Here is a 27,940-nt window from a genome sequence, read left to right on the forward strand (position 1 = left end):
CATAGATGCATAACAAGTTCGACAAGACCTCGGGTTATAAAATCATCCACAGAGACAGCATTTGGCTTATACTGAACCCGGCGATAATCCACCGACTATAATCGAGGACAATAGTCAAGCTCAGTCATGCCCTCCGGCGCAGTACACAGTCCTCCACCGCTTGTCTCAGTCCATCTTCGAGCCCAACCAACGGCTTATAGCCGAGTCTTTTCTTCGCCTTGTCGATAGAAATATATCTGGTCATACAACTGAGCTGAATCTTAGTCCTCGTCAAAGGTGATTCACCCAGCCCAAGTGCCCAAAACACCCATTCTAATATCCCCGCCAAAAGCAATGCCCACGGCCGAGTAATCAACCATACTTGATCAGGTCGCGTCGTATCCCCGGCATATCGCCAAACTAGCCGCGTAAAGTCTCAGAAGCACCGAGGCTCATCGTTTGTAATGAAGAACGCCTCTCCGTCGACCTTCATATTATCCGGAGGCAACTCCTTCTGGTGTTTGGCCAGTGCCTCGGCAGCCAGCTGCATATGCCAAGGTTCTCTTATCTATGGTTCCAGTCCACCACCACCATCATCATAAGCTGGAATTACACAAAATAAAAGAAAAAGCCTGGATAGTCCCATTCAGAAAGAATACACGTTTTATAGACCGCGAGTTCGAGATTGTAGAACTTAAGAAATAGATAGAGAATTCGAAAGGACCGTCCAAGATCGTGATTTATAAATTAGACAGGGCTGAAAAGATTTAAATTATACCTAAGCTAGTCTATTGTTTACAAAGCAAAAACTCAGACTACTTAGTCTTCTAGATTCTATATACAGGCCACGAAAGTATAGAACAAGTATACATGACTCTAGTATAGATAGTAGACATTTACAATGTACAGCCTGCAGAGGCGAAAAACAGCGTAAAGACCTTTCTTAGTCAGAGTACGGGGCGGTGGCTTTTAATCTTCGATAATGCGGACGATATAGATATGTGGATCCAAAGCTGCGCCGGTAACCCTAGAAGAGCCTTAGCTGCCTCCAAATCCTCGGGCACCTTTACCGCGGAACAATCTAAGAAGGGCTGCAGGGTGGGAGATGTGGCGATCTGGAGGAGAGATCATAAGTGTCTAGTCATAAGCTCAATATCTACTGGATTCGAGTAAAAGCGTGGATCGACCTCGGGTTTACTGTCAGGGTCATCTGTGCCACTGCTGATATGAATGCTACCCCTGGATAAAGGATGGCACTGAATCACTCCTAGGATGGCAACGTTGTTGGTTGGCCTTGTGCTCACAAAGAAGTTGGCGGAAGCTTCTTCTGGGTTTCTCAAGATATCATCGCAGGTCACCTTCTCGGGATCTGTGGGAGAGAGATGCTTTGCCGCGAGGTCGGCTTCATCACCGGTCCGAACAAAGGCCAGAGCTTGCAGCCCTGCGGTAAGCGTGCCTTCCTGAGGCTTCAGCCCGACGGGCTGGACATACATCGAATGGTTCTGTAAGTTCTCACCAACGCCGGGATTGTCTATGATGGGTGTGATGCCATGGCGGGCAAGTATGGTTTTGTTGCCGATCCCAGAGAGTTCGAGAAGCTTGGGTGTCTGGAAGGCTCCGGCGGCCAGGATGACCTCTTTCGTGGCCTTGATTTCGGTCAATTTTCCGTCGGCAAGGCGAACTTGGACCCCTGTGGCTAGAACTTCATGAGATACAGCGTCGTTGGACAGTAGTATCCGATCCACAGTTGCTCCCGTCACTATTTGCAGGTTGGGACGATTCTTCTTGAGGCTGCGATACTGGTTGTCGGCGCTGCTCCGGAGACCAGACTCCGGGTCAATCGTAGCGGTGTATGGCCGAGTGCCTACTGTGGATCTTTCAAGGATCAAATCGGGCTGAAATTCATAGCCATTCTCCTCGAAGACTTTATTCCTGGCCTGAATGACGGATGGTTTCCCTTTTCAGCCAGAGCGGGATAGGTGACTTGGATGGGCCCACCGGACCCTGTATGCACTTGCGCATTCAGACCGACTTCAGAGAGTAGTATCCCACGAGGAGTGGTCAGCGTAAAGCTTCGCCGCAAATACGGCAATAGATCCTTCCAAGACCACCTCGGGTTGCCTAGCCTGCTCCACGTGTCGATTCCAGCAGGCGAGGGAGGTAGAAAGGCCGCCCCGTTGATGGCAGAGGAGCCACCAAGAACCTTGCCTGCAGGAAGATTTTGCTCGCGGTCGTTCAGCCCCGGCTAACGGTCTTAGCATTCAATATCATGCACGGGGAAGAAACCCGGGTTAAGCATTACATTAACCCACCTGGCTCACGGTTTTGAATTGCCAATCGAGATCGGTGCCGCAGAGGGAGGACCATAACACTGGATTCTGCAGCTGGGGATCCGAGGTCTTGTCCAGCCCAGCGTCTAAGACGAGGACCTGGACAGTCGGAATCTCGGATAACCGGCTAGCTACGACCAGGCCGGCGGTCCCACCGCCAACGACAATATAGTTGGCACTGGAGGGAAGGTGGGCAGACTCCATTTAGCACGAAAGATGTGATGGAATGAGACACCAAGAAGAGAGGGGAGGGGAGGGGAGGGGAGGAAGTGAAAGAGAAAGAGGGGGGAATCTGCCGCCATTTCTCTTCCAGTAAATGACTACCAAAGGGCTTGCCGGGGGATTCCCCTGCAAGTGCTTCTTATCCTTGTTATATTTAATGCTTAGCGCTGACTACATTGTAGAACAGGTATTATCAACAGCCCTCTATGCAGTTCCCTTGGGCAGTTATACTCCGTTGATCCAGGGCTTGGATGAGTAACCCTATACGTGATAGTTGAGATTATTGAAAGAGAGCTGTATAACGGGAAATGAATATTTCTTGACAATATCGGGGCTTGAAGATAGCATTTTACTAATAGTCCTGGTAGGCTCGACTAACACTGCCCTAGACAGGGATGCCTCGAACGTGGCGCCGATGTTCCGGAACAAAGAGCTACAGTAGACATTGAGCCACAGCCGTGAACAGAAAAGATAGCCTAAGGTGGATCCCAATTGCCTCAGCTGAGGTTGAGCAGGTAAGAGATCAATGGTTCTCGCGCCTTAATACAGAGGCACCGTTTCCGATTTGGGAACCAAACACGTGATCTTCTTGATGGACCCTAACCCTGAGCCCTATGCCACGTAGTCTTATTGTAAACCATTCTTCAGATGCCTTGATCTACAGATAAAGTGACATCTTCTGGATTAGACTCTCAAGGATGACATGGGGCTTGAATACTGTATGGTATTTACTATTAACATATGTGATCCTCCGCCCGAATACGAGAAAGAAGCCGAACGACTATTTGAACTACAAAACCAGGCAAGACACGGATACTACTTCTTCAACCGGAGAGGTGAAAAATACTATTACTCTTGATGTAGAGAGAAACCGAATAGTCTTTCAAGGTATCAAGTGAATTTCCAGCGAACTACGACCAGCACCCGTTATACGCGTGGGCGAGATGGAGACGACCGTGCTCAATAAGCCTATTGAAGGCAATATCCGGAAGCTTCACTACCACCAGTTGCCGCGGATATTATGTATACCACATGGCCAACAACTCTGACCTTCCTTTGCTCATACTTGTATATCTCCATTTAATGGCTTTCTATCTAAGTTTGAAGAAAAAAACTGGAGCATTTTGTATGGGTGGTTGTCTCGCTCAGAAGCACTCATCTCTCTGTGGTTCATAAGCGTAACGCAATGAACATCGCAGCAATATATTCCTTTATATATTCTCTATGGGCGGTCCCTACCTTCCTTTTCCCACATACAATCAGAGTGTCTATCAACAGATCTCAATATGAGGTCCATTCGTTCCCTAATACTTCCTTGCCGCTTAGCTGGGCTGGCCGACTCCCTGTGCCTGAAACGCCTGCAGGCAATTCATTGTTCTTTTGGCTTTTCGAGGCCGAAGATCGTACGTACGATGAGAACCTCATAAGTCAGTTTTATCACTGAGAAACCTCATTTATGGGAGGGTAGTTAATTTGTATAGTCTGGTTCAATGGAGGCCCCGGCTGTTCGTCCCTTATAGGGCTAACGACAGGAAATGGACCGGTCTCCTTTGACGGCAACTCCACTCGCCTCATCCAGAACCCATATTCGTGGACCAAGCTAGGCCACGTCCTCTACGTCGACCAGCCGGTAGGAACGGGATATTCGACTGCGAGTAACCCTTATCCTGTCCCAGACAACGACCGCGTAACATCCGACTTCTACAAATGGCTCCGGAATTTCTTCACTCTGTTCCCTCACCTTCGCTCGAAACAGGTCCATATGATCGGAGAATCATGGGCCGGAATCTACATCCCCTACTTTGCCTCCGCCATTGTGCAAGGGCAGGACTCGTTCCCCATCAACCTCCGGTCCATCTCCATCGGCGACGGTACCATCGGCAACGCTGCCGCTATGTCCACCATCACCATCGGGTCGTTCATGCGTTCCCAGAAAGACATCCTCCAGGTACCCAATGACATCCTATCTGTCTTTGCAGAAGCAGAGAAAACATGTGGATTCGACCACATCCTCCAAGCAGCAGACCAATACCCTCCCAAGGGCAAGATTCGCATCCCCGGATATCCAGAAAACAGGAACTACAAACGCCACCAGCACCTCGATGTTCGCAATTTAGTAGACGAAACATGCAATATCGAGCCCACTACGCCCGACATGGTCAGGACATCCATCTTGAATTCCACCTGCTACGGACCCTGTGCGACCTTCGCCACGGCATTCGATTACTTGGGCGCCATGTCTGCCTCGGGCGCAGGCAAACAGTGTCACGATATCTACGACACTCACAATGACTGTGATACCATCGACCCCCTTGATTTACTCGCCTCATACTTCAGCCGAGCAGATGTTCAAGTCTCATTGAACCTGCTTTCCGCCGCAGCAGGGAAGGACAACCAGGAAAACAGTCCTGCTACTCCCTCCCCAATGAACTTCGCCCCCTGCAACAGCACCATCCTGACTACTCTTCTATCAAGCTCATCCCCCGTGGCCCCGGCATACTCTATCCTTCCTGATCTTGTCACAACCCATAAAATCCCCCTCCACATCTACTCCGGCGAGAACGACTTTCTCCTCAACCATTTCGGCACCGAGCTGAGTCTCCAGAATATGACATGGAATGGAGCACAAGGGTTCTCCCAGAAACCTAACCGACCGTTTTTCAGCGATAATGCTGCACCCACCCATTCCTGTGACAAGGAGAATACAACAGAAACGTGTGGTGTTGAGGTGGGCGTCTGGGGGTCAGAACGCGGGGTGACTTATCATCTCTTTTGGGGCGCAGGGCACAGTGTGTTTGGTAAGAAGCCACGCGAGATGTTTGCTTATGTGCGTGATGTTGTTGTTGCAGGTTGAATGTTTGCTTCTTTTTTTTTTTTCTGTTTCTCTCTCTCTCTCTTCTTGGTAAAGATAGCTTATTCAAGTCTTCTTTTGTATTCCGTATGTCAGAGGGGTTGTGTATCTGAGATATGAACTGGAGACTGGAGTTGGATGAGTGGGATTTATGTATTGGTCAAGTCTTCCAATTATGCGCTACTACGAATTGGTACTGCTGGACTGTATAGTCTGTTCAATCATGGCACACCGGCTCTGGTAGTAAAACAATGTCTCATTTCGCTATTTTCGTCACGCATGATTACACAAAAGATGGCACGCTATGCAAGGCTATTCCACACTATATGAGTACAAACACCGTACGCCATCACTTTTAGGCCCAGATGGAACCCCTTTTATCCCAGTGTCGATACACGGAGGGAATGCAAAAACAAGTCACGCAACTAAGTATACATCTTGCAATCGTCCAAATCGTATGATACTCAGGTACCAGAGTAGCCATGCTGCAGACGCAGTCAAGCAATGCATAGCACTTCCTGAGTCTTTCTAATGTCATCGGAAAACAGAGGAGAGTCCTGCGAAGGACTTATTTCAAGGTCTTTTGGATGCCTCTCTTGAGCCAGTCAAATAAGAGCACCCAATAGGTCGTAAAAGCCCTCAGATCTTGTAGTAGATCACAACAAAGCTCACCACAAGAGTCGGAAGGGGTTTGAGAATAAATAACTCTATAGTGTAGCACAAGGCTATAAATGTGTCGTAAACGGCCCCCCGGGGCAAACATGGAATGGGGTCAGCTGTGCCACGTCACCGACGACTGAAAAATGGTGCCTGGTTAGGCATGGAAAGTAGAGAGTCGGCCCTCTGAAACACGTCTCCCTCGAAAAATTTGTCACTGTACGCACTTGCAGGGGTGGATGGCACCGTGGCCTGAGCGGCTGGACCAAGAGCAGCACTCAATGGTGTTGCAGGAAGAGTAACAGACTGTGGTGACAGGCTTGTACTGATCTGATGTTGTGAATGTTGTGACTGTAAAGGGGGCCCGTAAATGTTTGCTGGTGCGTTTCCAGATGTCATGTCTGCGAGGTATGACCAAGGAGAACCCTCGATCAGCCGACCGGCTTCTCGACTGGCCCTCTGTACCGGACGAAGGAACATGACGATCTCAGAAGGAAGAAGATGCATGCTCTTGACTTCACGCATGTCTGTCACAAGATCAACGAATGATTGCATGAATGCCTTGCATAACTGCCAGAACTCGCGCTGGTTGCGCATGCCGCCACCGGGTTCCTTTATCTTCATATTGGTAAGACGGAGTCCAAGTGCCTCAGATACTTCCAGGCACACGCGACATCGCCGAATGAGGTTGTGCCAGAGCATCTGGATACCTTCGGATTCTCGGGTTTGTTCTGCTAATTCAAGACATCGGACAAATTGACGGCGCGTCTGAGGCAATGCCTGTAGAGCGGCACTATATGCGGTAGTGAGCTGATGAAAGATCCGTTCGAATGTTCGCTCTTCTTCGATTTCATCCAAGCCAGTCAAGGGGTTAATCCTAGGTACAACTGTACTAGGCATTGGAGGGAAGGACTCGCCGGAACGGGGAGTCGCAAGGGATGAGGGTATCGATGTGTTTATGTGGTTTGACCGACTACTTGATCGACTTCGTGCTGCGTAACTGAATGGAGTAGAGACAAACCCAGGTGAGCTAATCGCAGAGTGGAAATTGGATGCTGTCTGTAATGGCCCACTAGTAAGAATCTGAGGGTGCTGGATAGTGGTGTCACTCCGGTAGCGACGCACCGAGAGAGACGGCGCCCTGCCTCTAGTTGGGGTCACTGTTGATGCAGTGAGTCTATCTGATGCCACCATCTCTCTGTTTATTTCCGGTATAGGCGGTTTGGTGGAAGAAAGACGTTTGCAAGTGTGCAGCGGAACACCGAGGCTCACACAAGCATTGCGAAGCTCAATGATGCTGCTGTAGATCATTAGCATCAGCGAACGTACATAGCGTGAATCTGCATTGGCGACAATCTTGCCAAGGCTATTGCGTAGCTGCGTGCCAACGTGAGTGTATGCCATGATACACGTCTCGCATTCCCTTTTGACTGCTTCATTGGATAGGCGTACCAAGTCAGCATCATCCAGTTGAGCATTTTCCGCATACTCAAGAGCATCGTTGAGTCGGTCAACGTGAGTAGAAGCGTTATAAAAGACTATCTCGAGACTGTTTCGCCGGGTATCATCGCGTTTGATCACGTTGATCAGAGCATATACATGAGACTGAACCTGAAAAAGGGCAAACAAGACCCCCTTTCCACACTCGATAATCGATTCCCTTGCTTTTCTTTCACACTTGTGTTCCGGCAGGCTTGACATCCGGTTTACAAAACTATCCTTCAAGCGCCTACGCTCCCTTGGGCTGCTTGGGCTGGACGAGTTACTGCCTGCCGCGCCCGGTGCTCTTGGGCGAAGGATCGATCCATGGCTGAGACCACGAAGGTGACTGTTTCGATACGCCTGGGTCTCATCCAATCTCCCAAGATCGGCATTTTTCCTGATGACTCCCATCCGTTTACTTCGCGCGGCAATGGATGCCTGGATGATACCCTCACTGTTACTCCGATTGCGTTCATTGACACCAGGGATGAATGTGCCAGGTCGTGGGAGGATACTGTTGAAAGCTATGCCCTGGCCTGAGGCAATGCGGTAATGGGATTTAAGTGGAATTGGTGGAGGCCGCGATAGTGACGGTGATTTAGGATCACAAGAGATGTCGCCTGTACTTGGGATGACCGGGAAGCGACTGCTTATTCCACGTTTGACGGGTTTAGGAGTGTCCCAAATTGCTTCACTATACGCGAGCGTCAGTCTATGTCAATGCATCTCAGGGTAAATGCTCTAACCTTGCATCGTTGCCCTTTTCATTCTCTGGTGTCGTGCTAAGCTGCTTGTTCTTCAGAAATCGTTTTAGCTCTGCAGTTACCGCGACCTCTTTTTCGTTATCTGTCATAGTGGAGGGTGCAATATCTGTTTCTGAAGTCTCTAAGAGCTCTCGTAGCGGGTTCCGCAGGGGGTTTCCAGCAACCTTCAGGATCTGAAGCTTATTCATGTCAGAGACCCCAAGGGGCAGATCATCAAGGCGGTTCTGCATCACAGACAGAACCCGTAAAGAACTCAGTTTCTTTATTTCTTCGGGGAGTTGGCTAATCTTGTTACGGCTGAGATCCAAGATTTCGAGGAGCGGCAATTTGTAAACCTGGTTTCCATGTTAGTATGTGTAAAGGCACCCTGTTGCACAGCCGGTCATGTATCACGTACACCCTTGGGAAATTCACGGAAGTTGTTCGCTCTAATATTAAGGTACCGAAGATGAGAACACTCTGCAAAACGATACGGAATGTGAAACAGTTGATTCCCTGATAAAGAGAGTCTAGAAATGATCAGCAGCCCCTCTTACAAAGGAGATGAAACACTTTGCGGTACTAAAAATAACCCGGTAACAGATACATACCGCTCGACTTCATCTTTGATTATGTCCACCACTGGTTCCGGAATACGAACAATGTTCGAATGGCCCAGGTCGATAGTCAATTTTGGTTTCACGACATCACTGACTGCTTCACTCCCTGCCAAAGAGCGTTTCGTTTCTTGGATCCCATTGTCCACGGCGCAACGAGCAAGTTCAATAGTCTCGTCGGGCGAGAGAAGTCGAGGCCCTGTGTGAGGTTTGCCAACACTGCTAACCCTGTCACCCGCAGATCCATTTACGAGCGTTGTTTCATCTTCACTTTTTGCTAGCACCTCAGTATTGGATGAAGACAACGACGACGAAGAAGAGGAAGAAGAAAGAATATTAAGTTCCGGGATTCGCCTGCTCGCATCTTCCTCGTCAACGTCACCACGGTATGAGTGAGGCATTCGGATCGAATCCTCTGGGCGTGTCATAGTGGAAAGCATGGCGGAGGACGAAGAGAAGGATAAATAAGTAAATTGAAATGTCGACGGCCGATCCGTTTCCAACGATCAATTAATGTGTTAAAATATCCACGAGACGGGCGAGAGAATCGAGGTGAAGCATGATCAACTGACGCTGCGACAGCAGGATTATGGACGCATGGATAGGCAGCCGAGGTCCTTTCTTATTAAATTTTCTTTCCTTCGTCCTTCTCTAGTAGAATACTTAAGGCGAATGCTGCGCGAAGAAAACGGTACTTCTGATTTTGACGGAGGCGCGAGACAAAGCCCAATGATCGCCGTTGGGTTCCCAAATGGCCAAAGTTCGCTCGATTCGCAAGGATCGGAAGGCAGTACTGATCATAGAACCAGGGCAATTGAACTATCGATCTGACAGGTTGAATTTGAGACTCGAAATCAGGTATCGGTGGTTGCCGGGCCCATGAGATCAGAAGAAATCGGAGATAGGAGCGAGAGCCCTCTGTAACTAGTGAAACGCGGAGAAAAAGTGCAGCTGTCAGATCAGAAGCCACCCAAACTGATCGGTCAAAGTATGCACACCAAAGATCGGTCCGATAGTAAAAACGGGGTGATGTTATGGGTTCAAGGAACGAGAATCTAGCTGAAAATCAAGTAGACGCCGCGAATTCCCAGGAGGCTCCAGAGAGAAAGTCCGGGTCAGGATGAAGTTGAAACACCAGGCGATAAAATGGGGGGAGCGATAAGTTCCCCCCGTTGATTGGTCACCCTTCACAACCCTGGGCAACTGCTTGCTTGTACCTAAGGTTCTCATTGTATTCTTATTTGGCTTGTACTTTTTTTTTTATATCTTTTACTTTTGCTTAACTCAAGCTTTTTCTTCTTTCTTTCTTTTTATTTTTGTCTATGTCTCGCGCCAGATCAATATCGCTATCGATCTCCACCTGAGCAGCTAACCAACTGCCCCGGAGACCTACTACTATATATCAACCAAAAATAAACAAAACCAGCGTACTGGACAAATTATAGAACCTTGTGAGCCCTGAAGCGGCTCTTCTGTACAAATTGAATATAAAATGCTCGCCGGAATCACGAGCAGTTGAGTAGCAGTTAAAGAAATACATAAACAGTATCGGAAAAGAAAATACATCCAGTATTATACATAACTATCGAGACGTCCAGTCCTAAAATACCCAGACCAGTTCAATCGACTTCTACCAAGATATTCATGCTTTTATGGCCTATGCCTGCTGAGGCTGCTTCTCTTCAACCCCTTCCTCTAGCCCCAAGCTATCTTCGGTACTTGGGATCTCCGGAGCACCGGTGAATGCTGCTGCCCTCTGTTCCTGGACCTGGGCTTCCGATTTAGCCCATACCTTCCAGCGTTCGTATTCTTGGTTTTCAAGTTCCATGCCGAGTTCAAGACGAGTAGGTCCGAATGTAGCACCTGTGGCTTCGGCTTCTTCGGCAGCGACTCGCCGTTCAATATCTTCCTGGAGACGCAGACGATAGAATTCACGGCGCGCAATATCATAAGCAGTACTCTTGGTCATATCGGGAACATTGTTAAGGAGCCAGAGCTGACGCTGGACGACACTAGTTTGAGAATATTGTTAGCGTCCAAGAATACGATATACTGGGATGGCATTCGTTCTGAAGCAACAAGCCAGAAAAAAAAACATACCTCTCACCATCCAATCGCTTGCCTGGTTGCTGGAGCCGGCTCCAGTCATAGTTTTCATAATCCTTTCCGGTACTTTCAAGCACAACTCGGGGTCTCGCAAGCTCCCAGGGGTGATCACGGAAAAACTCCTTTCGTAGCAGGTCCTCTTCGTACTTGATCTCGGTGGGCAGGAACATACGACTGGCTTTTTTCGGCTTCACACGCTTCTCTTGAACTTCAAAAACGACCTGCGGCTTCGAGGCTCCGGGAAGCGTTTTCAGACGTTGTCGAACAAGCTGGTGCTGCTGTTGCTGGTTCCGCACGAGGACCTGAGCGGGGGGTATATCGCGCACAACATCAATCCATTTCGGGATTTGGTGAGTCTTACCGGCTTCCTTCTGTCGGAGCGCCGTCTGTCGGACTCGGAGAGCTGTGAGATTGTATTTGCCCATGGCGGGATCGGAGGATGGCGGCGGCCAGAAGGGCAGCCGTAGGGTATAGGCCGATTAAGACGGTATGGTTGGCAAGAACCAATGGCTAAATAGAACCCACACGTAATTGTCCAAGACAATCTCCTCCGGGGACAAGCGATGGAGACCTGCGGTACGGTTGATCGTGGAGTTTTGGTGATGGTGGCCGAGCACGCGGGTGAAAAAGAGGATTGGCAATGGGCGGCTCCGATTGGACCGACCGTGGCTCCGCTCCGGTGCAAAGCCAAAGAGATTATTGAGAGAGAACATAATAATTTGACGCGGAGCTTTACTTTAGAACCCACCCTTCCCCCAATTCTCCTCCCCAAATTCTGACTTTGCTTTCATTTGCGGCCTGCCACGCTCGAGGAGCAGACCGCTCGATCCTTTTCAATCTGCTCGAGACCTCCTCGGGATATGCACGGTTGACTCGATGCCACGATGTCTGCCGTCTCATGCCTCATCCCAATAGGTTCCAGAGCTCGCCCAACCTGCGACTGTCCCCTGCGCAGGGTTTGGATACGTGCTTGTCCGTCAATTGCAGTTCCATGTCTAAGCCAGAGTCATTCTCCTACAATGCTTCCATCCGGAGACTCAGCTCTAGACGCCCTCGCCCTTCCGCTGCCTCTATAGCAGACCTTTTCGTCAGCTCGCTGGTGATGGCAGGCTACTGCCGGGAGCACTCTCCTCGAGGACGAGGGCTGTCGACAATGTCTGCGAAGACGTCGAGATGCGAGATGGCGAGATGGCGAGACAGGGGCATGACGAGTACGGGGCACTTATCGAAAAGACGCCTGGATTATCTAGGGTCGCCGGCGAAGTGCCTGGGGGTGGTACATCGTCCAAGAACACAGCGGATGTTCAATTCCGGTATTGCGCAAAAGTTAGAAGACGACGAGGGCGAAGACATTCGTATACCAAGCCGATCAATAGAGAGACCTTCGCCTAGGATACATCACAACAAAGCGGAAGCAGATCAAAGGCCACATTTAGACGGGGGGCTACCACCATCGCAACACACGCTCAAAGAATTGAAATGTGAGCCGATGACGAGCACCTTTACTCTAGAGGATTCAGAACATAACACGTCTTACCCCGTCTCCGGAGAAAACGCACTTGACCGCCAAGTAGATCCACCTGCGGTATCAACCATATCCCACTACCACGGGAAGACGAGCCCGGCTAAAGAATTACACGAAGCTACCTCAAAACTATACCGTTCTGTCTTTGGAGATTCCTTGGACTGGAAGCAGGCTGTTGATACTGTTGTTGATGATGGGCAGGTTGAATCATCGTCACCTCGACCTGTTGTGCTTCGTAAGGACAATAAAGAAGATGCCGTGGAGCTCCAGTCAGTCGCGGTATTTGTTGAAGCCTTGTGGGATGAAAAGAAATCCAATCAATATATTTTCCGACTGTACAGAGATCTTCCCTACCCAGGAGTGTCGTACTTGTCAAAAAGGTCACGAGGGGCTCTTTTGCGACGGTTTGCTAACCCTCCTAACCGCCGGTGGGTTGATGCTCGCCGCTATCTTGGGTTAATAGAAGACATGGTGGCTGCAAAACTCCCTGTGTCGCGGTCATTGTGGAGTTCTGCTATCCATCTGGCAGGCCGTGCATCTGGCAAAGTGTGCAAGAGGGATTTAGTGAGATCAATCGGTCTCTGGCAGCAAATGGAGCATGTAGCTGGAGTCAAGTCAGATGGCGTCGTGTTTAACATCCTTTTCGACATAGCCATTAAAGCTGGCCAATTCACAGTCGCAGACCGTCTAATGGAGGAAATGGCGAAACGTGAAATTGCTTTTACTCGCCCTGGAAAGGTTTCCAAAATGTACTACTACGGCATGCAACAGGATGCGGATGGCATCCGTCAGACGTTCGATGCCTTCGTGAGTAGTGGGGAGATTGTTGACACAGTGGTACTAAACTGCCTGATAGTATCCTTTCTTCGGGCTGGGGAAACGAAGACTGCCGAGCAGTTATATCATCGCATGATGCAGGCACAGAACACAGTTGAACTTGATCTCGAGCAGAGGCTACAACATGGGCCGAGTTTGACCTCAGAGTTCATCGTTTATCGCAAAAAGACCAGGAAGCTCAATCGGCTTTTACAAGTATCTGCTTCTCTTAAGGACCAACTACCTGAACACCATCGAGCTTTGCAGGAGGCTTTTCCTATGATCCCCGATACGCGGACATTCCATATTCTTCTTGCTCACCACGCCTATCGATCGGGCAACTTGCACGCTTTCATGTCGGTCATAAGTGACATGGAAAAGACCTTTTCAATTCCACCGCGTGGAATGATATATTTGTTGCTTTTCGACGGATTCGCTTACAATGGCCGAAAGAGAAAGGGCTGGACTGCTGAACGGCTGTGGAACGCATGGCGAGCGTATCTTCGCGCTCTCTACGAATCAAAGAACAGATTCAATGATCGCTTTCATTTTCGTACAGCAAAGCTCGTCTGGGAAAATCCGCTAGGAAATAGCGCTGCATTATTGGCAGCACAGACACCTACACTGCCAAGAAAACCAATGGGCTTATACACCCCATTGCCCTCGGGCAGGTCCGAGGCAAAGACCACGTCTGAAGAACACCAGCAGGAGCAGGTAGACGAGAGTAACGAAGCAAGCAAGGAAGATTTTGAAGAATTAAGTGCCAATGATGGGACAACTGAATTCGATGATGACATTGATACCGACGAGCTGTTCAGTTTCCGAGGCCGAGACCAGCATGCCGAGGACGGTGAGCTTGAAGGGCTGGAGCGCCAGATTGAGAATGGAGTATTTTTAGGCCGCCGGATGATTATCATCATCCTTCGAGCATTCGGTGCCTGCTGCGGACCTAAGGAAGTCATGGAGGTCTGGCTGCATATCGAACGACTTTGGCAACCAAAAAGGCGCAAAGCGCTTGACGTCATGGCCGTGAAAGAAGAGCTGGAGAAGCAGATAAACAAAGGCAGTAGGAGACACTGAAGTCTGACTGAAAGAAATTCAGTGCATGTACATTATAGACCTGTTATATATACCCTCCAGGTGCATACCATTTGATGACAGCTATTAGACTAACTGCACTATTCTGATCATGTACAGTGAATATTTTTGTGATATCTAGTTTTAGCAATAATAAATTGAAATTCAAAAGAATTGAACATCCAGAAAATAGACAAGATATTAGGGGTGTTTATTACCTTTACTGCATCAGGAAAGGTAATGACTGCCATCCCACGTGATATCGCGTTCCGTCTTCTATTCCAACGCGTTTCGCGGATTTTCCCCGAAGTAAATTCAAACAAGCCTTCTCTTTTTTCTCATTAAGACCGCACATACTTTGATGTAAAAGATGCAGCGGAGATGATAAACGACAATCTGAAGCGTCGCAAGGTAGACTTAGACTTTTATCTACATCGGGTTTTCCGAAAGAAGTCGTTCCGGTAAGTTCGTATACTCTTGGGCTGGCACTTGAACTAATCTTATGCTCTGAATAGTCCTCTACAGCGAGAGGTAGTCACAGCGGCCGTGGAAGGTCATGATGTCTTCCTGCAGGCATCTACATCTTTTGGAAAGAGCCTGTGCTTCCAATTGCCTGCTGTCATCAGCCATGGCGGTTGGTCCACCTCCATCATGTAGACTTCGGTCTGAGACTTTCGTTGTATTCTAAATATTCCTCTCTTACACAGTGACTGTCGTTGTATGCCCTCTCCTCGCATTGATGGTAAGTTAAGGAAACGCAATGCCAGGAATCCAGGTCATTGAAGCAACACAACCTACAGACAGACCAAGTAAACGCGCTCCAAGCCCTAGGAGTAGCAGTGGCAACAATCAATTCGACTACCTCACTTTCAGAGAGACGCGAGATCCTCGCCGACCTTCTCTCAGGACATCCCCGAACCCGCCTTCTTTATGTAACCCCAGAGCTATGCCAAACGGAGACGTTCCGGCGAAATCTCCAAACTATCCATTCCCAGGGAGAGCTCAATCGTGTCGCCATCGACGAGGCCCACTGCATCAGTGAATGGGGCCATGACTTCCGCCCAGCGTACAAGGAACTGTCTTGGTTCAAACGGGCCTTGAACAACCCCCCAGTTCCGATCAGCGCCTGCACGGCCACCGCAACCCCGCGTGTCCGTCAGGATATCATAAATCTCCTCGGTTTAGATCCCGGCCAATTGAAGATTTTCAATACACCATCAGCTCGACCAAACATACATTACGAGATCAGATATCTCCCAAATCCTATCGACGATTCAGGAGACTCTGGAAAGGCCCAAGTTAACGACTTCGTCTCCTGGCTGAAGTCCATCCAGAGCCGTCGAAGAGCCAGATTGGGGGGAAATGACGCTAATCTTCCACCTATATCCGGTATCATTTACGTGTCCTTCAGATCATCGTCGGAAAACCTTGCCGGCATTCTGTCAACATCATGGAACGGCAATATCCGAGCAGTTGCCTATCACGCCGGTCTTTCCTCCCAAGACAGGACCCAGATTCAGTCACAGTGGACATCCCCACAGTCACTCTCAGAACCAAACGACCAAACCCCAGCGTTCTACATAATAGTCGCAACTAATGCGTTCGGCATGGGCATCGATAACCCCCATGTTCGATTTGTAGTTCACTGGAACCCTCCCCGAAGCTTCGAGGGGTTTGTACAAGAGTCCGGTCGCGCAGGTCGCGATGGCCGTGCCGCCGCATCAATCGTTTACTTCAACACCCAAGAGCGAGATAAAGTACTCGATCGTCTCCGACGAGACGTTGAAAATGCCTACAATCGCGCCAACAAGAAACCAGCGAATGGAGTATCCAAGGACGATCCTAACAGCAATCTTCAAAATCAATACGCTCGGCTGCGGAGTTTTCAAAAAGTTGTTCGCTATTGTGAGTCAACTAGCCGGTGCAGGCACGAGATGATTAAGGATTTCTTCGGAGACCTAGAACTTGAGAGGATGGGTTCTCAGGCCCCGAGCTCCGAAATGAAAACAGGCTCAAGCGCATCGCCGTGCGACTTTGCTTGTGATTTTTGCAAGGAAGGCCCCAGGGGTCTAACGCTTCGCAAGGCAAGAATGGCCATTGAGAATGAGTTAATGGACTGTACGCAGTGGGATTACATGTCGAACATGGAGGCAATGTATCCGGATGCTTTTTCTGGTTTCGACTAGAGATGAACTGCAGCGTGGTTATGTACCCCGTTGCTCTTATGTATAGTTAACGACATGCAGGCGTATAATTATAAATGATCAGATTAATACCCCTACCAGATATGGTTTCTTAGATTTCGGAGTGTCTGTATAGGACAGACCTTTGGCACTATGTACAAATTCTATCCCTTCTTCCAGCGATATAGTCCACACATCATAGCCCAGAATTGTCCGGGCATGGTATTCAAAGAATAGTGGCAACATGTGTACTAAGTATGAACCTTCCGGATTCACGATTCCCAAATGTATGATTCATCCGAAAACCAATACTCTCTACTAACTACGGATTATATCTTATTTAGCGTTGAGAAAAGAATATGGAGCTGAGCGAGGAATTCCAATCTTTTCTAGCACGAACACAATATTGCCCAAATCCGACTTCATCAGATGTCAAACATGGGAATAAGCTATAAATTTTCACCTGGCCAATAAGTGAATTTATCGGCGACGGTAACAAGTTAGGGTATTTTGATTCCTCCTGCTTTTGTGGTTGTCTCCATCTCAAATATCTAGCCGAGGACAAGTTCACAGGCCCGGTGGCGGTGGAACCTATATCATGCCGGGTCAGTAAAGTCTTTCTTTCATAATACTGGGACAAAGTACGTACTGCACTGTAGCTGCCGCCGGGGGGAGGTGGAGGGGGGGAACCTGAACCGGGAGGCGGAGGAGGGGGCGCTTCACTAGTCGGAGGAGGGGGAGCGGGACTTTGGGACTGCGACTGCGGCTGTGACTGCTGCTGTTGCTGCTGGGCGTATTGCTGATAGTATTGGTAGTAGGCGACGTAGTTTTGATATCCACCGTAGGCAGCGTAGGGATCGGATCCGTAGTACTGTGCATACTGTGCGCTATAGTCGGCTAGGTTCTGTCCTCCCGATGACCCTGTGGCGCCTTGCGCGGCTGGGCTACCAGACGTGGAGGGCGAGTTCTGGTGCGAATGATTCCCATAACCACCACTGCCACTGCCACTGCCACCCCCATTACCTCCACCGTAGCCTCCACCATAGCCCCCTCCCTGATAACGGTCTCCACGCTGGCCATATCCGCCATAGTTGTGCTGGGGCGGGTTCTCCTTGAAGCGCTGATACTGTTCTCGAACATTGGCCAAAAGGTCCTCGCACAGCTCTTTGGCGCTCTTAACATCGTTGGGATCGGGTCCACTGTGCGTTGTTAAATTTCAAAGCTTCGAGGTGGGGAGATAAAGTACTTACGCAACATGCAAGAACATTGGCTCCTCGCTTTCTCTGCCGGTACTGGGTTCCATGAAGCCGGAGCCTCGACCTTTGATTTGAACCTTGCATCGAGTTCTCTGTTGAATATGCTTTACATATGCACCGCCCTGTCCGACAACCTGGGCACGAAGGTTAAAGCCAGGAATTGGCTCAAGGTCCACTGGAATCCGCTCCTCGGGCCATTTACGCTGAGAATAGTTAGCATACTTCTCAGTACAGTGGACTATACTCCTGCAATTTCATACACGACCGTATTCATCACGTTCCACTTGTTCCGGCTCACGTCGACGGAATCGGCGCTCATCGACCAGGTTGGGGAGTTCCTTCTTCATGAGCTCGTTGATCAAATCCACGGCCTTTTCCAGGCCTTCTTTGTTCGTACTCGTCACATGTAGGTACAGCGGGGGGTTCTGTGAAGAGCAGATGTACCCTGTTAGACAGTCACTCGTCACCGCACGTTGACAGATTTACATACCGCGGCAGTTGCCATGCTCTTATCCGGGTAATAGTTTCCTCGAGTTGTGACATCTTAAAACAAAAATTAGAGATGAGCTTCCTTTTTCACTAAGTAGTTGATAAATTTAACATGGAGTGAAGGCGTACCGGCGCCAGTTTCTTCCTTAATCTAGATGTCACGCAGCGGAGGTCAGCAGATGCAAATGAGGGGAAATGGGATGCTATGGATGATTAGGACTGGGTAAGCTTTGGCCACGACCCTATGCGGAGAAAAAGAAAAAAAGATAAAAAGAAGGAAACAGGTGAAGGGGCGCATGGCCGCAGCGGAAGCCAGCTTGCGGAAGGATGCCTGGAATATCAGCGGATGCAACAGGAGTAATTACCATCTTCTGAGTAGAGCCCTTGGTCAGTGTGTAGCGGTTGCGCAAGTCATTAATTTCAATGTCCTTGATATAGTCTCCATCAGCAACGTAGATGTCTGTGTTAAGTTTCGTGGATGCGTCTCCAGCGGACGGTGATGCGGCTGCCGGTGCGGGACTTGTAGCCTACCAGGACAATCAGTTAGTTGAATATATTCCAGGGTTGAGCGACTGTAATCATGTATGCTATACTCACCGAACGGATAGGAGGAACATCGACATGCTGAATACCCTTCTTTGCTTGCAACTGAGCGTTGATCTTGGCCGCTGCGGCAGCTGTATTTTGTCAGGACGTCAGCCTCCTATGTCCCATCCAACAATTTCTTCAGACGCGAGAGGTAGGGCAGTCATACCCGCTGCGGCAGCTGGATCCGCACCCCCGGACTTCTTTGCCGGGTCTGCGCTAGGGCTTCGAGGTTCGCGACTAAGAGGACTCCGAGTGCGAGTAGCTTCAGACTGTCGCGACGAGGGAGATCGAGAACGACGATCGAAACGAGAGGCCCGGCGCGGCTCCGGTTCTGTTTGATCAAAGCGGGATCGTTTGACACGGCGTTCGTCGTCGGCCATGATGAATAGTCAATCTTAGATGTTGAGGCTGAACGAGAAGGAATTGGAGCAATCACAATGCGAATGAGATGCTCTAAAGACCACTGCAAAGGACTTCTTTGAAGGCGGTGGAGAGCGACGGATCACCTGGTTGGACACTAGCGTAACAATGAGCAGCTAACGGGGTTCGTAACGGTGGGACCAATGAGCGAGACCATGTAAGTAAAGGAAATCGACACTTCAAAGGACTCTTCAGTACACAACAAGAGGCTGATCAATGATCCCTCAGTGATGACAGATTTTTAAAAGAACAGAAGATGATCGGGTAGTGATCTGAGACACACGCACGCACCAACACCAACAAAAAGCAAGAGTCGCAAATGAATCTGGGCCCAAAAAATGCAAATCAGGTGCCAATGCTGCACTGGGACCAAAGCGGTATAGCGGTAATGCTCCGGAGTCAGTGACCTTACTCCGTACCAGAGCCTGAGTCAGCACCCCGACCTCGGAAGTCTTCGACTATAAAATGCGATTTATGACTACAATCCCCATCCGTCAAGTGTGAAGTCACTGCCTCCATCGTTTCCTTCGTATTGCCTGCTTTTGCTTGCAGGCCAATTTGGGAGACCATGGCTTTCCGGCGTCCTTTGATGCTGTCCAAGACAGCATCAGCGCCTTTTTCCTCCCTTGCTGGCAGAACTGCCCGAGTGGCCGCGACTCTGCCCCGGTTCACCACAGCTAGAGCCTCTTCCAGCTCGACCTCCGCCCTCGCCTACAAGGCGCTCCATCGTCGCTCTCCCCTTCCTCTTCCTGTGTCGGACTCTTCTCCGCAATGGGATGCTCCGACTGCCGTCTCGTCGATTCTGTATGAGACTCCCGTTGCGCCGACCAATCCCCCGAAACGCCATATCCTGAACTGTCTGGTGCAGAATGAGCCTGGTGTTCTTTCTCGTGTTTCTGGAATTTTGGCCGCCCGTGGCTTCAACATTGACAGTCTGGTCGTGTGTAACACCGAAGTCGAAGATCTGTCCCGCATGACCATCGTGCTGCAGGGTCAGGATGGTGTCGTCGAGCAGGCCCGACGCCAGCTCGACGACCTCGTTCCCGTCTGGGCCGTCCTCGACTACACAGACTCTGCTCTCGTGCAGCGCGAGTTGCTTCTTGCGAAGGTCAGCATCCTGGGTCCTGAGTTCTTCGAGGAATTGCTTCAGCACCACCGCGAGATCACCACCCCCGGCGAGACTCTCGACGGCCAGAAGGATAAGGCCGAGGCCCAGATCACTGAATTCCATCCCCGCAATCTCCCTCCCAGTCAGGCATTGAGACACAAGCACGAGCATCTTGACGCCATCACTCGCTTGACCCACCAGTTCGGCGGCAAGGTTCTTGATATTAGCAACAACAACTGTATTGTTGAAGTGTGAGTTGCCATCCACCATGTACACATTGCTGCATTCACTGACGCTCTTAATAGCTCCGCCAAGCCGTCTCGTATTGACTCCTTCATGAAGCTCATCGCTCCCTTCGGTGTCTTGGAGTCTACCCGTACCGGTTTGATGGCTCTGCCTCGTTCACCTCTTCACGAGCAGGTTGAGGAGATCGAGAAGGAGGCTGCCGACGTTGTCGACGCGAGCACCCTTCCTCCTGGTTAAAAATTGGATATCCGAAATGAAAAGAATCGCAATGAAGCAGCAAACTTGTTCTTCTCGGAAGTTATAATATTTAGTGTAAAATTTAGCAGTTCTTCTTTCCCTTGAGTCACGCAGTTTTCATGAGTATACTATCTATGTTTCCATGTCGTCGACCTGAAACTTGGTTTAATTTGGCTTTATCAGCCTCCACAGGCATATATTTCTTAGCGTGGTAGTTGTAAGATAATTTTCGTAGAAGGAGAGAAAAGATGGAGTTGGTAGCCAATTGCTCAGTCCCGAAATTTAACCCCGCAAAACCGCGTGCCCTCTATACCCAAACGCCTGCCCATGTAACCTAAGAGGGCAAAAACAAAACGCCCAAGAAAAAGGAGTGTTTCTTTCTACCAGTCACTCGCGAAAACCATAACACTAAATCTTCACCCTTGCGGTGATTCCCTGACCATAGTATGTTATGGTAGTGCGATAGCGTTTAATCAGAACGCCAACCTTTGCTACAGCATCCAACTTGAGTGTACCGCCAAGGGCTTTTCTCAAAGCGTCATATCCTATCCCATTCAAATTCAACTCCACAGGTAACCGCGGGGTCGTGGAGAGACCCGGTGGCACCGAAAAAGGGATGTAGTAATTGATACTACCGACTTCTTCGTGCTTCTGGTAGAAGGCATTGGCTTCTACCGATGTGACCTCTATGGTCGTATTAGGAAACGGGGAGGACAATGTGAACTCCGCCGTTGATGACCATAAGTGTAGCTAGTATAGCAGGCAAAAGTCAGCAAGACCAAAAGTACATTGTAGAAAACTGTCTTGACTTGGAAGATGTTCCCCAGGAGAACATATCATTAATAGTGATTGTCGTGTAGAGAAACAGCTTCCATGAAAGTAGACAGTACCGTTGTATCCTGGATAAACTTTGGCTTTCCATCCTCATCACCGGGATTTCCAGGAACAGGCACCCCAGGGATTGGGACTTCAAGTCCTAGTCTAGAGAGCGCCTGTCCAAGTTCTGGTAGAGCCGGGAATGTTCCCTCGTGACTGCGAATTGTTACGGACGTGTTGTAACCTAGTAGTAGTTAAGCAAACAGACCCAGCTAGCAAGATCCACAAAATAATACAAACTCACCGGAAACATATCGTGAGAGCATCTCTTGGCCAGCAGCTATACCAGCTGAGCCGCCTAGTTCGAGTGGATTCCATTGCAGGTTGGCATGGATACCAGAATTCACCCCAGGCACAATCACAAGGTCTCGGGCAGTTATGTGAGCCAATTTGGTCTCATTGTAGACAAGAATAAAGTCAACAAATGGTACCGAAGCGGAGTATGGCGATGGATTCGTCAAGTTGATTTTCGCTTTCATTACGAGTGACGATTCAGTTGTTGGTCCGAGTGCTATCGATTCAACCCGTGGACTCAGTCCTTCAAGTGAGTCACCGTACGGTGCTATTCAGGTATCAGCAAAATAACACGCCCAGTGTCAAATCTATTGCAACTCACGTTTAACGTTCACAGCACCCTCGGCTGGTATTCCACGAACAGCATAGGTCCCAAGCCCTGTAGAGACTTCTGCATCCACACTTGCAGCAACTGTCAGTCTCACAGGTTCTCCTTCAAAGAGCAAGGCTTGTAGAATATCTGACAAAACATCCCCGTCAGTCACCTGAAGTGGCACATGCTTCATGGAAAAATTAACGAGCAGAGCCGGAGCTCCATCAACATTTTCCAGAAGAGTGGAATTAGCTGGCTGCCATTCTTGTAAATTCAAGACACCGAGCTTCTTCCCATGATAATAGATGTCAGAGTTGGCACGAACATGAGGTACATCCAGGTGAAGCAGGTTTAGCTGCTCAGGCAACCCAATCAAGACATTCACCAAGGCTGATACCCTAGGCTGAGATTCGGGAGTATCAGGCTCTGCAAGAGGATTAGGCATGTCGAAATGCACATCTGTCATGGTGAAGTTTTTGACGAGATTGTCTAGAGCATGTCCTGTAAAAGCCAAGGGTACTGTCACGGTCTTGAGAATGTCTACCACCCACTCAGGCGTTCCCAGAGACGGAAAGTCGGCTCCACGAACATAAACTGTAGTCTGAAGACCCTGCATATAACTCTTCACAAGAAGATCCAAGGGTGACTTTTTCTTTCCGGGGCAAGCCTTCGTTAAATCATCAGAAAGACTCTGGACAATTCCAGCAACGTCGATAGACGTGGGCTGCCCTGGATGTATGGGGAATCCTTTAGTTGTGACGTCCGCTACTGAGATATATGGGTCGCCTGGCGAGCAATTTGGCACGAGCACCTCAAATCCAAGCGGAGGGATACTCAGGCCAAAGGGCGAATCGACAAGAGCAGCCACTGAGGCATCTACCTCCATAGCTCCATTATGTCCGGGCGTATCTGTATCGTGCACATTGAACTTTGTAACATTGACCTTTGGGAGTGTTGGGAAATCACCCTCTACATACATCGTCAGAGATCTCTTTGCAAAAGAATAGCGCGACTTACCATGGAAGGTTATAGAGTCAGTTATCGTCTGCTCGCCCAAACTCAGAATGCCAGATTTAAGTGGCACTGTTGCTTTCCCCTGCACTCGCAGGCGGTCAAGTCGCCCTTCTAACCAATCAACTGCTACCGCGCGGATACCAGGGATGTCGCCAGCGACTAGGTCCGCCAAGAAGTTGACATGGTTGACATGGCCATTCTGAATGTTGACCTTGATAGAAGGTAAAGATGCTGTCCCGACGAGTACGTTGCCGTACTCTGGAAGATACACTTCGACTTCCGACTGGCCCGTCTCGACTTCTCTACCAATCCATGTGACAAAACGACCAAGATTCCGCACCGGCGCTTTCTTTATACGGCCCGCATCAAGTACGAGGTCTCCCTGTATCCTGGCCTGAATTCCATCCGCTGTGGCCGACTCAACCGAAACATTAGTTGGATTGAATACGGTGGCATCCACTGCATACTGCTTCACTACAGCCGGCGCGACAAAAGCGAATATAAGGATTGTTATAATCGCAATCAGGGATAGCAAGACACAGAATATTGGCCATCGTACTCTGCCTCGTGGTTTCTTTGAATCATTGGTAACGAGAAAGTCTTCTGAGGCTGCCGAAGATCGTCTAGTTGCAACGCCCCCGTATGTTGCCAAGTCCTCTTCCCGGCTGAGGAGTAAAGGGGTGGATTCGGAAGATAATTCGAATGGAGGCGCAGGACTCGAGTCGGAAGATTGTCTTTCGTCGATCGGTGACGAAGGACGCGAAGAGGGCCTGGACCCCTTGTTCAGTAAAGGCCTGCTTGCCTCTTCAGCCATGATGGCTGGGGGGGCCGGATAAGTGGGGGAGATGGGGAGAGGGATGTGGAGGAGATAACACGATAGCAATACGTTATGGGTAGATAAGAGAGATAAAAGATGATGGCGTTCGTAGATTGAGAAAAGAAAGCTCCCGGTGGTGATGAGTTCGGTAGAAGGGGACGTAAGGCTAAGAATTAAAATATTTAGCTTGCGTATGGACAACGCACGCAGGATGAATTGGCCAGACCTGGAAGTATAGCCTATCAGTTTGAATCACCGTGATGATCGGCAATCATACCACGCTAACCCGAACTGGACAAGGCGTGGTGTGGAGACGGAAAAAGCGGATCACATTGGAGGAGTCACACTTAACGCTTTCAAGCTAACTGACTGACTCGACGGTCGAGCTAAGGTACGTACTATTTCTTTTTTCTTTTCTCTTTGTCTCTTGTTGCTGCTGTTGACTCTCTCTCTTCTAGTCCGATAAGAACTGAGTAATTTCAATCCTCTGGTTCTTACTCTATATATTCCCCCTCCCCTACTACCCAATTGCTTCTCCGCATACTACCGGAAATTATCTCATCATGACTTGCGGTCTGAAGCTGGCCGCCGCTCGTTACGGCAACCATACCTTGCGCCAGAGGATTCCACTCAACGCTGTGCGCCGATACACTTCTCACACTGCTACTTCTACGACTCCCCCCACCTCGCCATTCGCTCCTCGCCATTTTCTTTCCATCGCTGATCTTACCTCAACGGAGTTCGCAACCCTCGTCCGTAATGCATCTTCACACAAACGAACCATCAAGTCGGGATCAATCCCTCAGAACCTGCTTGGTTCTATGACCGGACAGACTGTAGCTATGCTGTTCAGCAAACGCAGTACCAGAACCAGGATATCTACTGAAGGGGCTGTGGTGCGCTTGGGAGGACATCCAATGTTTCTGGGCAAGGATGATATTCAACTCGGTGTCAATGAGTCCTTGTATGACTCTGCGGTTGTAATCTCCTCCATGGTCTCTTGTATTGTAGCCCGAGTCGGCAAGCACGCTGAGGTTGCAGACCTTGCCAAGCATTCAACCGTGCCTGTTATCAACGCTCTCTGTGACTCCTTCCACCCTCTCCAGGCCATTGCCGATTTTCAGACCATCTACGAAACATTTACACCTAAGGCCCATCGCTCTGACAGTTTGGGTCTGGAGGGCCTCAAGATTGCCTGGGTCGGTGATGCAAACAACGTTCTGTTCGACATGGCAATTGCTGCTACCAAGATGGGTATTGATATCGCCGTTGCGACTCCGAAGGGCTATGAGATTCCTGCCCCGATGTTGGAGCTCATCAAGCAGGCCAGCAACGGTGTCTCAAAGCCAGGAAAGATTATTGAGACCAACGTTCCTGAGGAGGCGGTTAAGGGTGCGGATATCCTGGTAACTGACACCTGGGTTTCCATGGGACAGGAGGCAGAGTCGATCAAGCGGGTGAAGGACTTCGAGGGCTTCCAGATCACTTCGGAACTTGCCAAGCGCGGTGGTGCGAACGAAGGCTGGAAGTTCATGCACTGCCTGCCTCGTCACCCTGAGGAAGTCAGCGATGAAGTTTTCTACAGCCCACGGTCCTTGGTCTTCCCCGAGGCGGAGAATCGGTTGTGGGCTGCGATCTCGGCCATGGAGGGCTTTGTTGTCAATAAGGGAAGGATTGAGTAAGCCTTAAAAAAGAAATAAATCATAAAAATCTATATAGTCCAAAGCTCAATTCTGAATAGATTAATGGACCGTTGTTTGACTTTCCATACCGAAGTATGTAGTATAGAATACCACAAACATGTAAACACGTCTATATATGTAGAAGTAAAACCGCACTTACTACGGAGGTATAAAAAAATAAAGCCGTTGGTGCCCGCATTCACATGTCACGGGCGGAGTTGCCGACAAAACAAGGCCAACAACCCTCCAAAATCTCATGAGCTGCTGCATCCATCATACCATTAATGAGCTTGCCACTCTCTTAGTGCCCTCTTCCTATATTTATTGCCCTCCGTGGCCCCAGGCAACCTAGATGGAGGTATGTATTTCCCTGCTGACGGGTAGTAATAAATTACATCCTAATGACTCCACAACAGCTTTCGCAGTCCGGGGGCGGCTTTCGCTCGCGCCGCTCCTATCCCTCACTAAACCATGCCTCCCTAGCTCCATTAACATCTCGATTCCCTATTGACGATGATGTCGAGCACCAGGATTACTTTACTCCAAGGGCTGAAGATTCTGAGTCCTACTACAGCGCTCATGATATCCCCGCAAAGACTTCGTATCTTTCCAGTTACTCCGTCCCCGGTACCCCAGGTCTATTGTCTCACTCCCGCAGCGGGTCCAGGGCCCGACACCACCAGCGGAGTAAAAGTTCGACCCGCGCACACCTGAGCGATACCAACCTCCAAGGTCAAGATGATGCTCAACCACCTCACCACCAAGCGCCGAAGATGAAGCGACACTCATCTCGTCATCACCCGTCAGACTCAGCTAGTCGTCGTGATGCAGAGTGGATGCTTCGCGCTGGGATCGCACTAGCTTCCTCGACCCGAGAAGAGAAGGGTCAAAGTTGGCTCGCGAAACGGGAGAGTTCGACTAGTCTGGTTGACGAAGGTAACTATGACGTGGAATCACCTGGTCACTTTAACAAAGTGACTAGGAAATCCAGATCCGGGCGGTCAACCCCGGCGGCATCTCGGTCGCGCGTTGTCAGTAGAAGAGGCAGTCGGCCTGACCTTATCATGACTGGTCTCGAGATGACTTCTGCTAGACAGGGTGACAGTGGCAGTCTTGAAAGTCCTGCGCTTGATGTGCGACACTTCGTCCCGGATTTTGTGGACGAGCGTATCCGTGCAGAGATGGCGATTATTCAACAGGAGGAATATACCTCCGACTCTGACGAGTACTCTGACTCGGAGGACGACATTGACGAGCAGGAGATGCAGCGCTTGACCCGAGAGCGCGGCTTTGGGTTGGGCAGTTGGTTCGATCGCATGGTGGAATGGACAGTATTCGGTGTTGACGACTGGCCACTGTCTTATTCCAGCGGACCTGTTGACCAGGTTCCCAAGAACGTCGAGTGGGCAGAGCCTGGCGTCGCTGATGAAGACGACGACCAGGTATCCATATCAGGACGGACTGATAGGACTGATGGTGCGTCGACCATTAGCGATTCTGAGGTCCCCGCGGTGACGGAAAAACCAGGCGACCAAGGGGGCTGGGAAGATGCATGGTGGCTATTTGGGGTTATGAAGCGTGCGCTGTTATGAGAATGATTTTGTTACTTGGGTAAAGCATGCGGAAGCGTGTAGAATGTCAGATTGTGGAAGGTTGCTTTTTGATATATATAATACTTCACCAAAGGCATGGATATGATGACTATACGACCATTTCCTCGTCATGTATTGTAACGCATGTGATATTAATCTAACACTGTTCAAAATGTCACCTCTCAACTCTCCATTTCAAACTTTACATATTTGTTAAACAATACGTTCTCTCGGGCAGACATAGAGCCTGTTTTCTAGCAATGCTAGCCTTATCCCTCCCCGGACGGATTCTGCCCAACAGGCCCCTGTCAGCAATTCTGATATTGGTTCCATGGGTTCAATCCACTCGCTCCACTACCCCTGAGGAATTGCACAGATGCCCACGTAATGGGGCTGATGGGTCCTCTTGAGTTGTTCAAT

The 27,940-nt window shown here is 49.6% G+C and overlaps 11 protein-coding genes across 11 annotated transcripts; 6 read left to right on the forward strand and 5 right to left on the reverse strand.

The window, feature by feature from the left end:
• Positions 1–1,106: 1,106 nt before the first annotated feature.
• On the reverse strand, positions 1,107–2,513 carry F9C07_4991 (putative glucose dehydrogenase; the record flags this gene model as incomplete). Its single annotated transcript, XM_071511294.1, has 3 exons — positions 1,107–1,936; positions 1,978–2,224; positions 2,292–2,513. 3 exons carry the CDS (start codon positions 2,511–2,513, stop codon positions 1,107–1,109), a joined length of 1,299 nt encoding a protein of 432 aa, XP_071365033.1.
• A 117-nt stretch (positions 2,514–2,630) lies between these two features.
• On the forward strand, positions 2,631–5,616 carry F9C07_2150701 (serine carboxypeptidase). Its single transcript, XM_041290894.2, has 2 exons — positions 2,631–3,958; positions 4,013–5,616. Exons 1-2 carry the CDS (start codon positions 3,718–3,720, stop codon positions 5,383–5,385), a joined length of 1,614 nt encoding a protein of 537 aa, XP_041144599.1. The 5' UTR covers positions 2,631–3,717; the 3' UTR covers positions 5,386–5,616.
• F9C07_2281995 (cell morphogenesis protein Sog2) lies at positions 5,617–10,045 on the reverse strand. Its single transcript, XM_041290904.2, has 4 exons — positions 8,876–10,045; positions 8,683–8,794; positions 8,268–8,620; positions 5,617–8,215 (listed from the first exon to the last, which is right to left on the reverse strand). Exons 1-4 carry the CDS (start codon positions 9,319–9,321, stop codon positions 6,169–6,171), a joined length of 2,958 nt encoding a protein of 985 aa, XP_041144600.1. The 5' UTR covers positions 9,322–10,045; the 3' UTR covers positions 5,617–6,168.
• A 493-nt stretch (positions 10,046–10,538) lies between these two features.
• Positions 10,539–11,412, reverse strand: F9C07_4994 (mitochondrial 37S ribosomal protein mS23; the record flags this gene model as incomplete). The annotated part of the gene is made up of 2 exons (XM_041290905.1): positions 10,539–10,893; positions 10,982–11,412. The coding sequence occupies 2 exons, from the start codon at positions 11,410–11,412 to the stop codon at positions 10,539–10,541; spliced, it is 786 nt and encodes a 261-aa protein (XP_041144601.1).
• A 305-nt stretch (positions 11,413–11,717) lies between these two features.
• On the forward strand, positions 11,718–14,603 carry F9C07_2281997 (pentatricopeptide repeat protein). Its single transcript, XM_071510531.1, has one exon. The coding sequence runs from the start codon at positions 11,886–11,888 to the stop codon at positions 14,406–14,408; it is 2,523 nt and encodes an 840-aa protein (XP_071365034.1). The 5' UTR covers positions 11,718–11,885; the 3' UTR covers positions 14,409–14,603.
• Positions 14,604–14,729: 126 nt separating this feature from the next.
• Positions 14,730–16,676, forward strand: F9C07_2281998 (putative RecQ family helicase RecQ). Its single transcript, XM_041285326.2, has 4 exons — positions 14,730–14,866; positions 14,921–15,039; positions 15,113–15,147; positions 15,206–16,676. The coding sequence occupies exons 1-4, from the start codon at positions 14,787–14,789 to the stop codon at positions 16,589–16,591; spliced, it is 1,620 nt and encodes a 539-aa protein (XP_041144602.2). The 5' UTR covers positions 14,730–14,786; the 3' UTR covers positions 16,592–16,676.
• Positions 16,677–16,928: 252 nt separating this feature from the next.
• F9C07_2281999 (KH domain protein) lies at positions 16,929–19,783 on the reverse strand (the record flags this gene model as incomplete). Its single annotated transcript, XM_071510532.1, has 8 exons — positions 19,088–19,783; positions 18,931–19,010; positions 18,699–18,860; positions 18,463–18,484; positions 18,335–18,387; positions 18,105–18,269; positions 17,839–18,047; positions 16,929–17,787 (listed from the first exon to the last, which is right to left on the reverse strand). The coding sequence occupies exons 1-8, from the start codon at positions 19,299–19,301 to the stop codon at positions 16,929–16,931; spliced, it is 1,764 nt and encodes a 587-aa protein (XP_071365035.1). The 5' UTR covers positions 19,302–19,783.
• On the forward strand, positions 19,784–21,108 carry F9C07_2282000 (small subunit of acetolactate synthase). Its single transcript, XM_041285327.2, has 2 exons — positions 19,784–20,700; positions 20,755–21,108. The coding sequence occupies exons 1-2, from the start codon at positions 19,910–19,912 to the stop codon at positions 20,930–20,932; spliced, it is 969 nt and encodes a 322-aa protein (XP_041144604.1). The 5' UTR covers positions 19,784–19,909; the 3' UTR covers positions 20,933–21,108.
• Positions 21,109–24,638, reverse strand: F9C07_2282001 (uncharacterized protein). Its single transcript, XM_041290907.2, has 5 exons — positions 23,433–24,638; positions 22,425–23,384; positions 22,053–22,370; positions 21,823–21,992; positions 21,109–21,682 (listed from the first exon to the last, which is right to left on the reverse strand). Exons 1-5 carry the CDS (start codon positions 24,241–24,243, stop codon positions 21,341–21,343), a joined length of 2,601 nt encoding a protein of 866 aa, XP_041144605.1. The 5' UTR covers positions 24,244–24,638; the 3' UTR covers positions 21,109–21,340.
• Positions 24,639–24,809: 171 nt separating this feature from the next.
• Positions 24,810–25,928, forward strand: argB (ornithine carbamoyltransferase OTC/ARG3; the record flags this gene model as incomplete). The annotated part of the gene is made up of 1 exon (XM_071511295.1): positions 24,810–25,928. The coding sequence occupies one exon, from the start codon at positions 24,810–24,812 to the stop codon at positions 25,926–25,928; it is 1,119 nt and encodes a 372-aa protein (XP_071365036.1).
• Positions 25,929–26,329: 401 nt separating this feature from the next.
• F9C07_5001 (uncharacterized protein) lies at positions 26,330–27,520 on the forward strand (the record flags this gene model as incomplete). The annotated part of the gene is made up of 1 exon (XM_041290895.2): positions 26,330–27,520. The coding sequence occupies one exon, from the start codon at positions 26,330–26,332 to the stop codon at positions 27,518–27,520; it is 1,191 nt and encodes a 396-aa protein (XP_041144606.2).
• Between the last annotated feature and the right edge of the window lie 420 nt (positions 27,521–27,940).

Source organism: Aspergillus flavus, chromosome 3, assembly GCF_009017415.1.
Source record: "Aspergillus flavus chromosome 3, complete sequence".
Taxonomy (NCBI): Eukaryota; Fungi; Ascomycota; class Eurotiomycetes; order Eurotiales; family Aspergillaceae; genus Aspergillus; species Aspergillus flavus.

Coding starts and splice junctions, on each gene's coding strand:
- F9C07_2281995 (XM_041290904.2), bottom strand. CDS start 9,321: ATGCTTTCCACTATGACACGCCCAGAGGATTCGATCCGAATGCCTCAC. Junction 8,795..8,875: donor ATCAAAGATGAAGTCGAGCG/GTATGTATCTGT, acceptor GATCATTTCTAG/ACTCTCTTTATCAGGGAATC. Junction 8,621..8,682: donor TCCGTGAATTTCCCAAGGGT/GTACGTGATACA, acceptor CATGGAAACCAG/GTTTACAAATTGCCGCTCCT.
- F9C07_2150701 (XM_041290894.2), top strand. CDS start 3,718: ATGAACATCGCAGCAATATATTCCTTTATATATTCTCTATGGGCGGTC. Junction 3,959..4,012: donor GTACGATGAGAACCTCATAA/GTCAGTTTTATC, acceptor TAATTTGTATAG/TCTGGTTCAATGGAGGCCCC.
- F9C07_2281997 (XM_071510531.1), top strand. CDS start 11,886: ATGCCTCATCCCAATAGGTTCCAGAGCTCGCCCAACCTGCGACTGTCC.
- F9C07_2282001 (XM_041290907.2), bottom strand. CDS start 24,243: ATGGCTGAAGAGGCAAGCAGGCCTTTACTGAACAAGGGGTCCAGGCCC. Junction 21,993..22,052: donor GCTCTCACGATATGTTTCCG/GTGAGTTTGTAT, acceptor AACTACTACTAG/GTTACAACACGTCCGTAACA. Junction 21,683..21,822: donor AGTTTATCCAGGATACAACG/GTACTGTCTACT, acceptor CTGCTATACTAG/CTACACTTATGGTCATCAAC.
- F9C07_2282000 (XM_041285327.2), top strand. CDS start 19,910: ATGGCTTTCCGGCGTCCTTTGATGCTGTCCAAGACAGCATCAGCGCCT. Junction 20,701..20,754: donor AACAACTGTATTGTTGAAGT/GTGAGTTGCCAT, acceptor CGCTCTTAATAG/CTCCGCCAAGCCGTCTCGTA.
- F9C07_2281998 (XM_041285326.2), top strand. CDS start 14,787: ATGATAAACGACAATCTGAAGCGTCGCAAGGTAGACTTAGACTTTTAT. Junction 14,867..14,920: donor TTCCGAAAGAAGTCGTTCCG/GTAAGTTCGTAT, acceptor TGCTCTGAATAG/TCCTCTACAGCGAGAGGTAG. Junction 15,040..15,112: donor TGCTGTCATCAGCCATGGCG/GTTGGTCCACCT, acceptor TCTCTTACACAG/TGACTGTCGTTGTATGCCCT.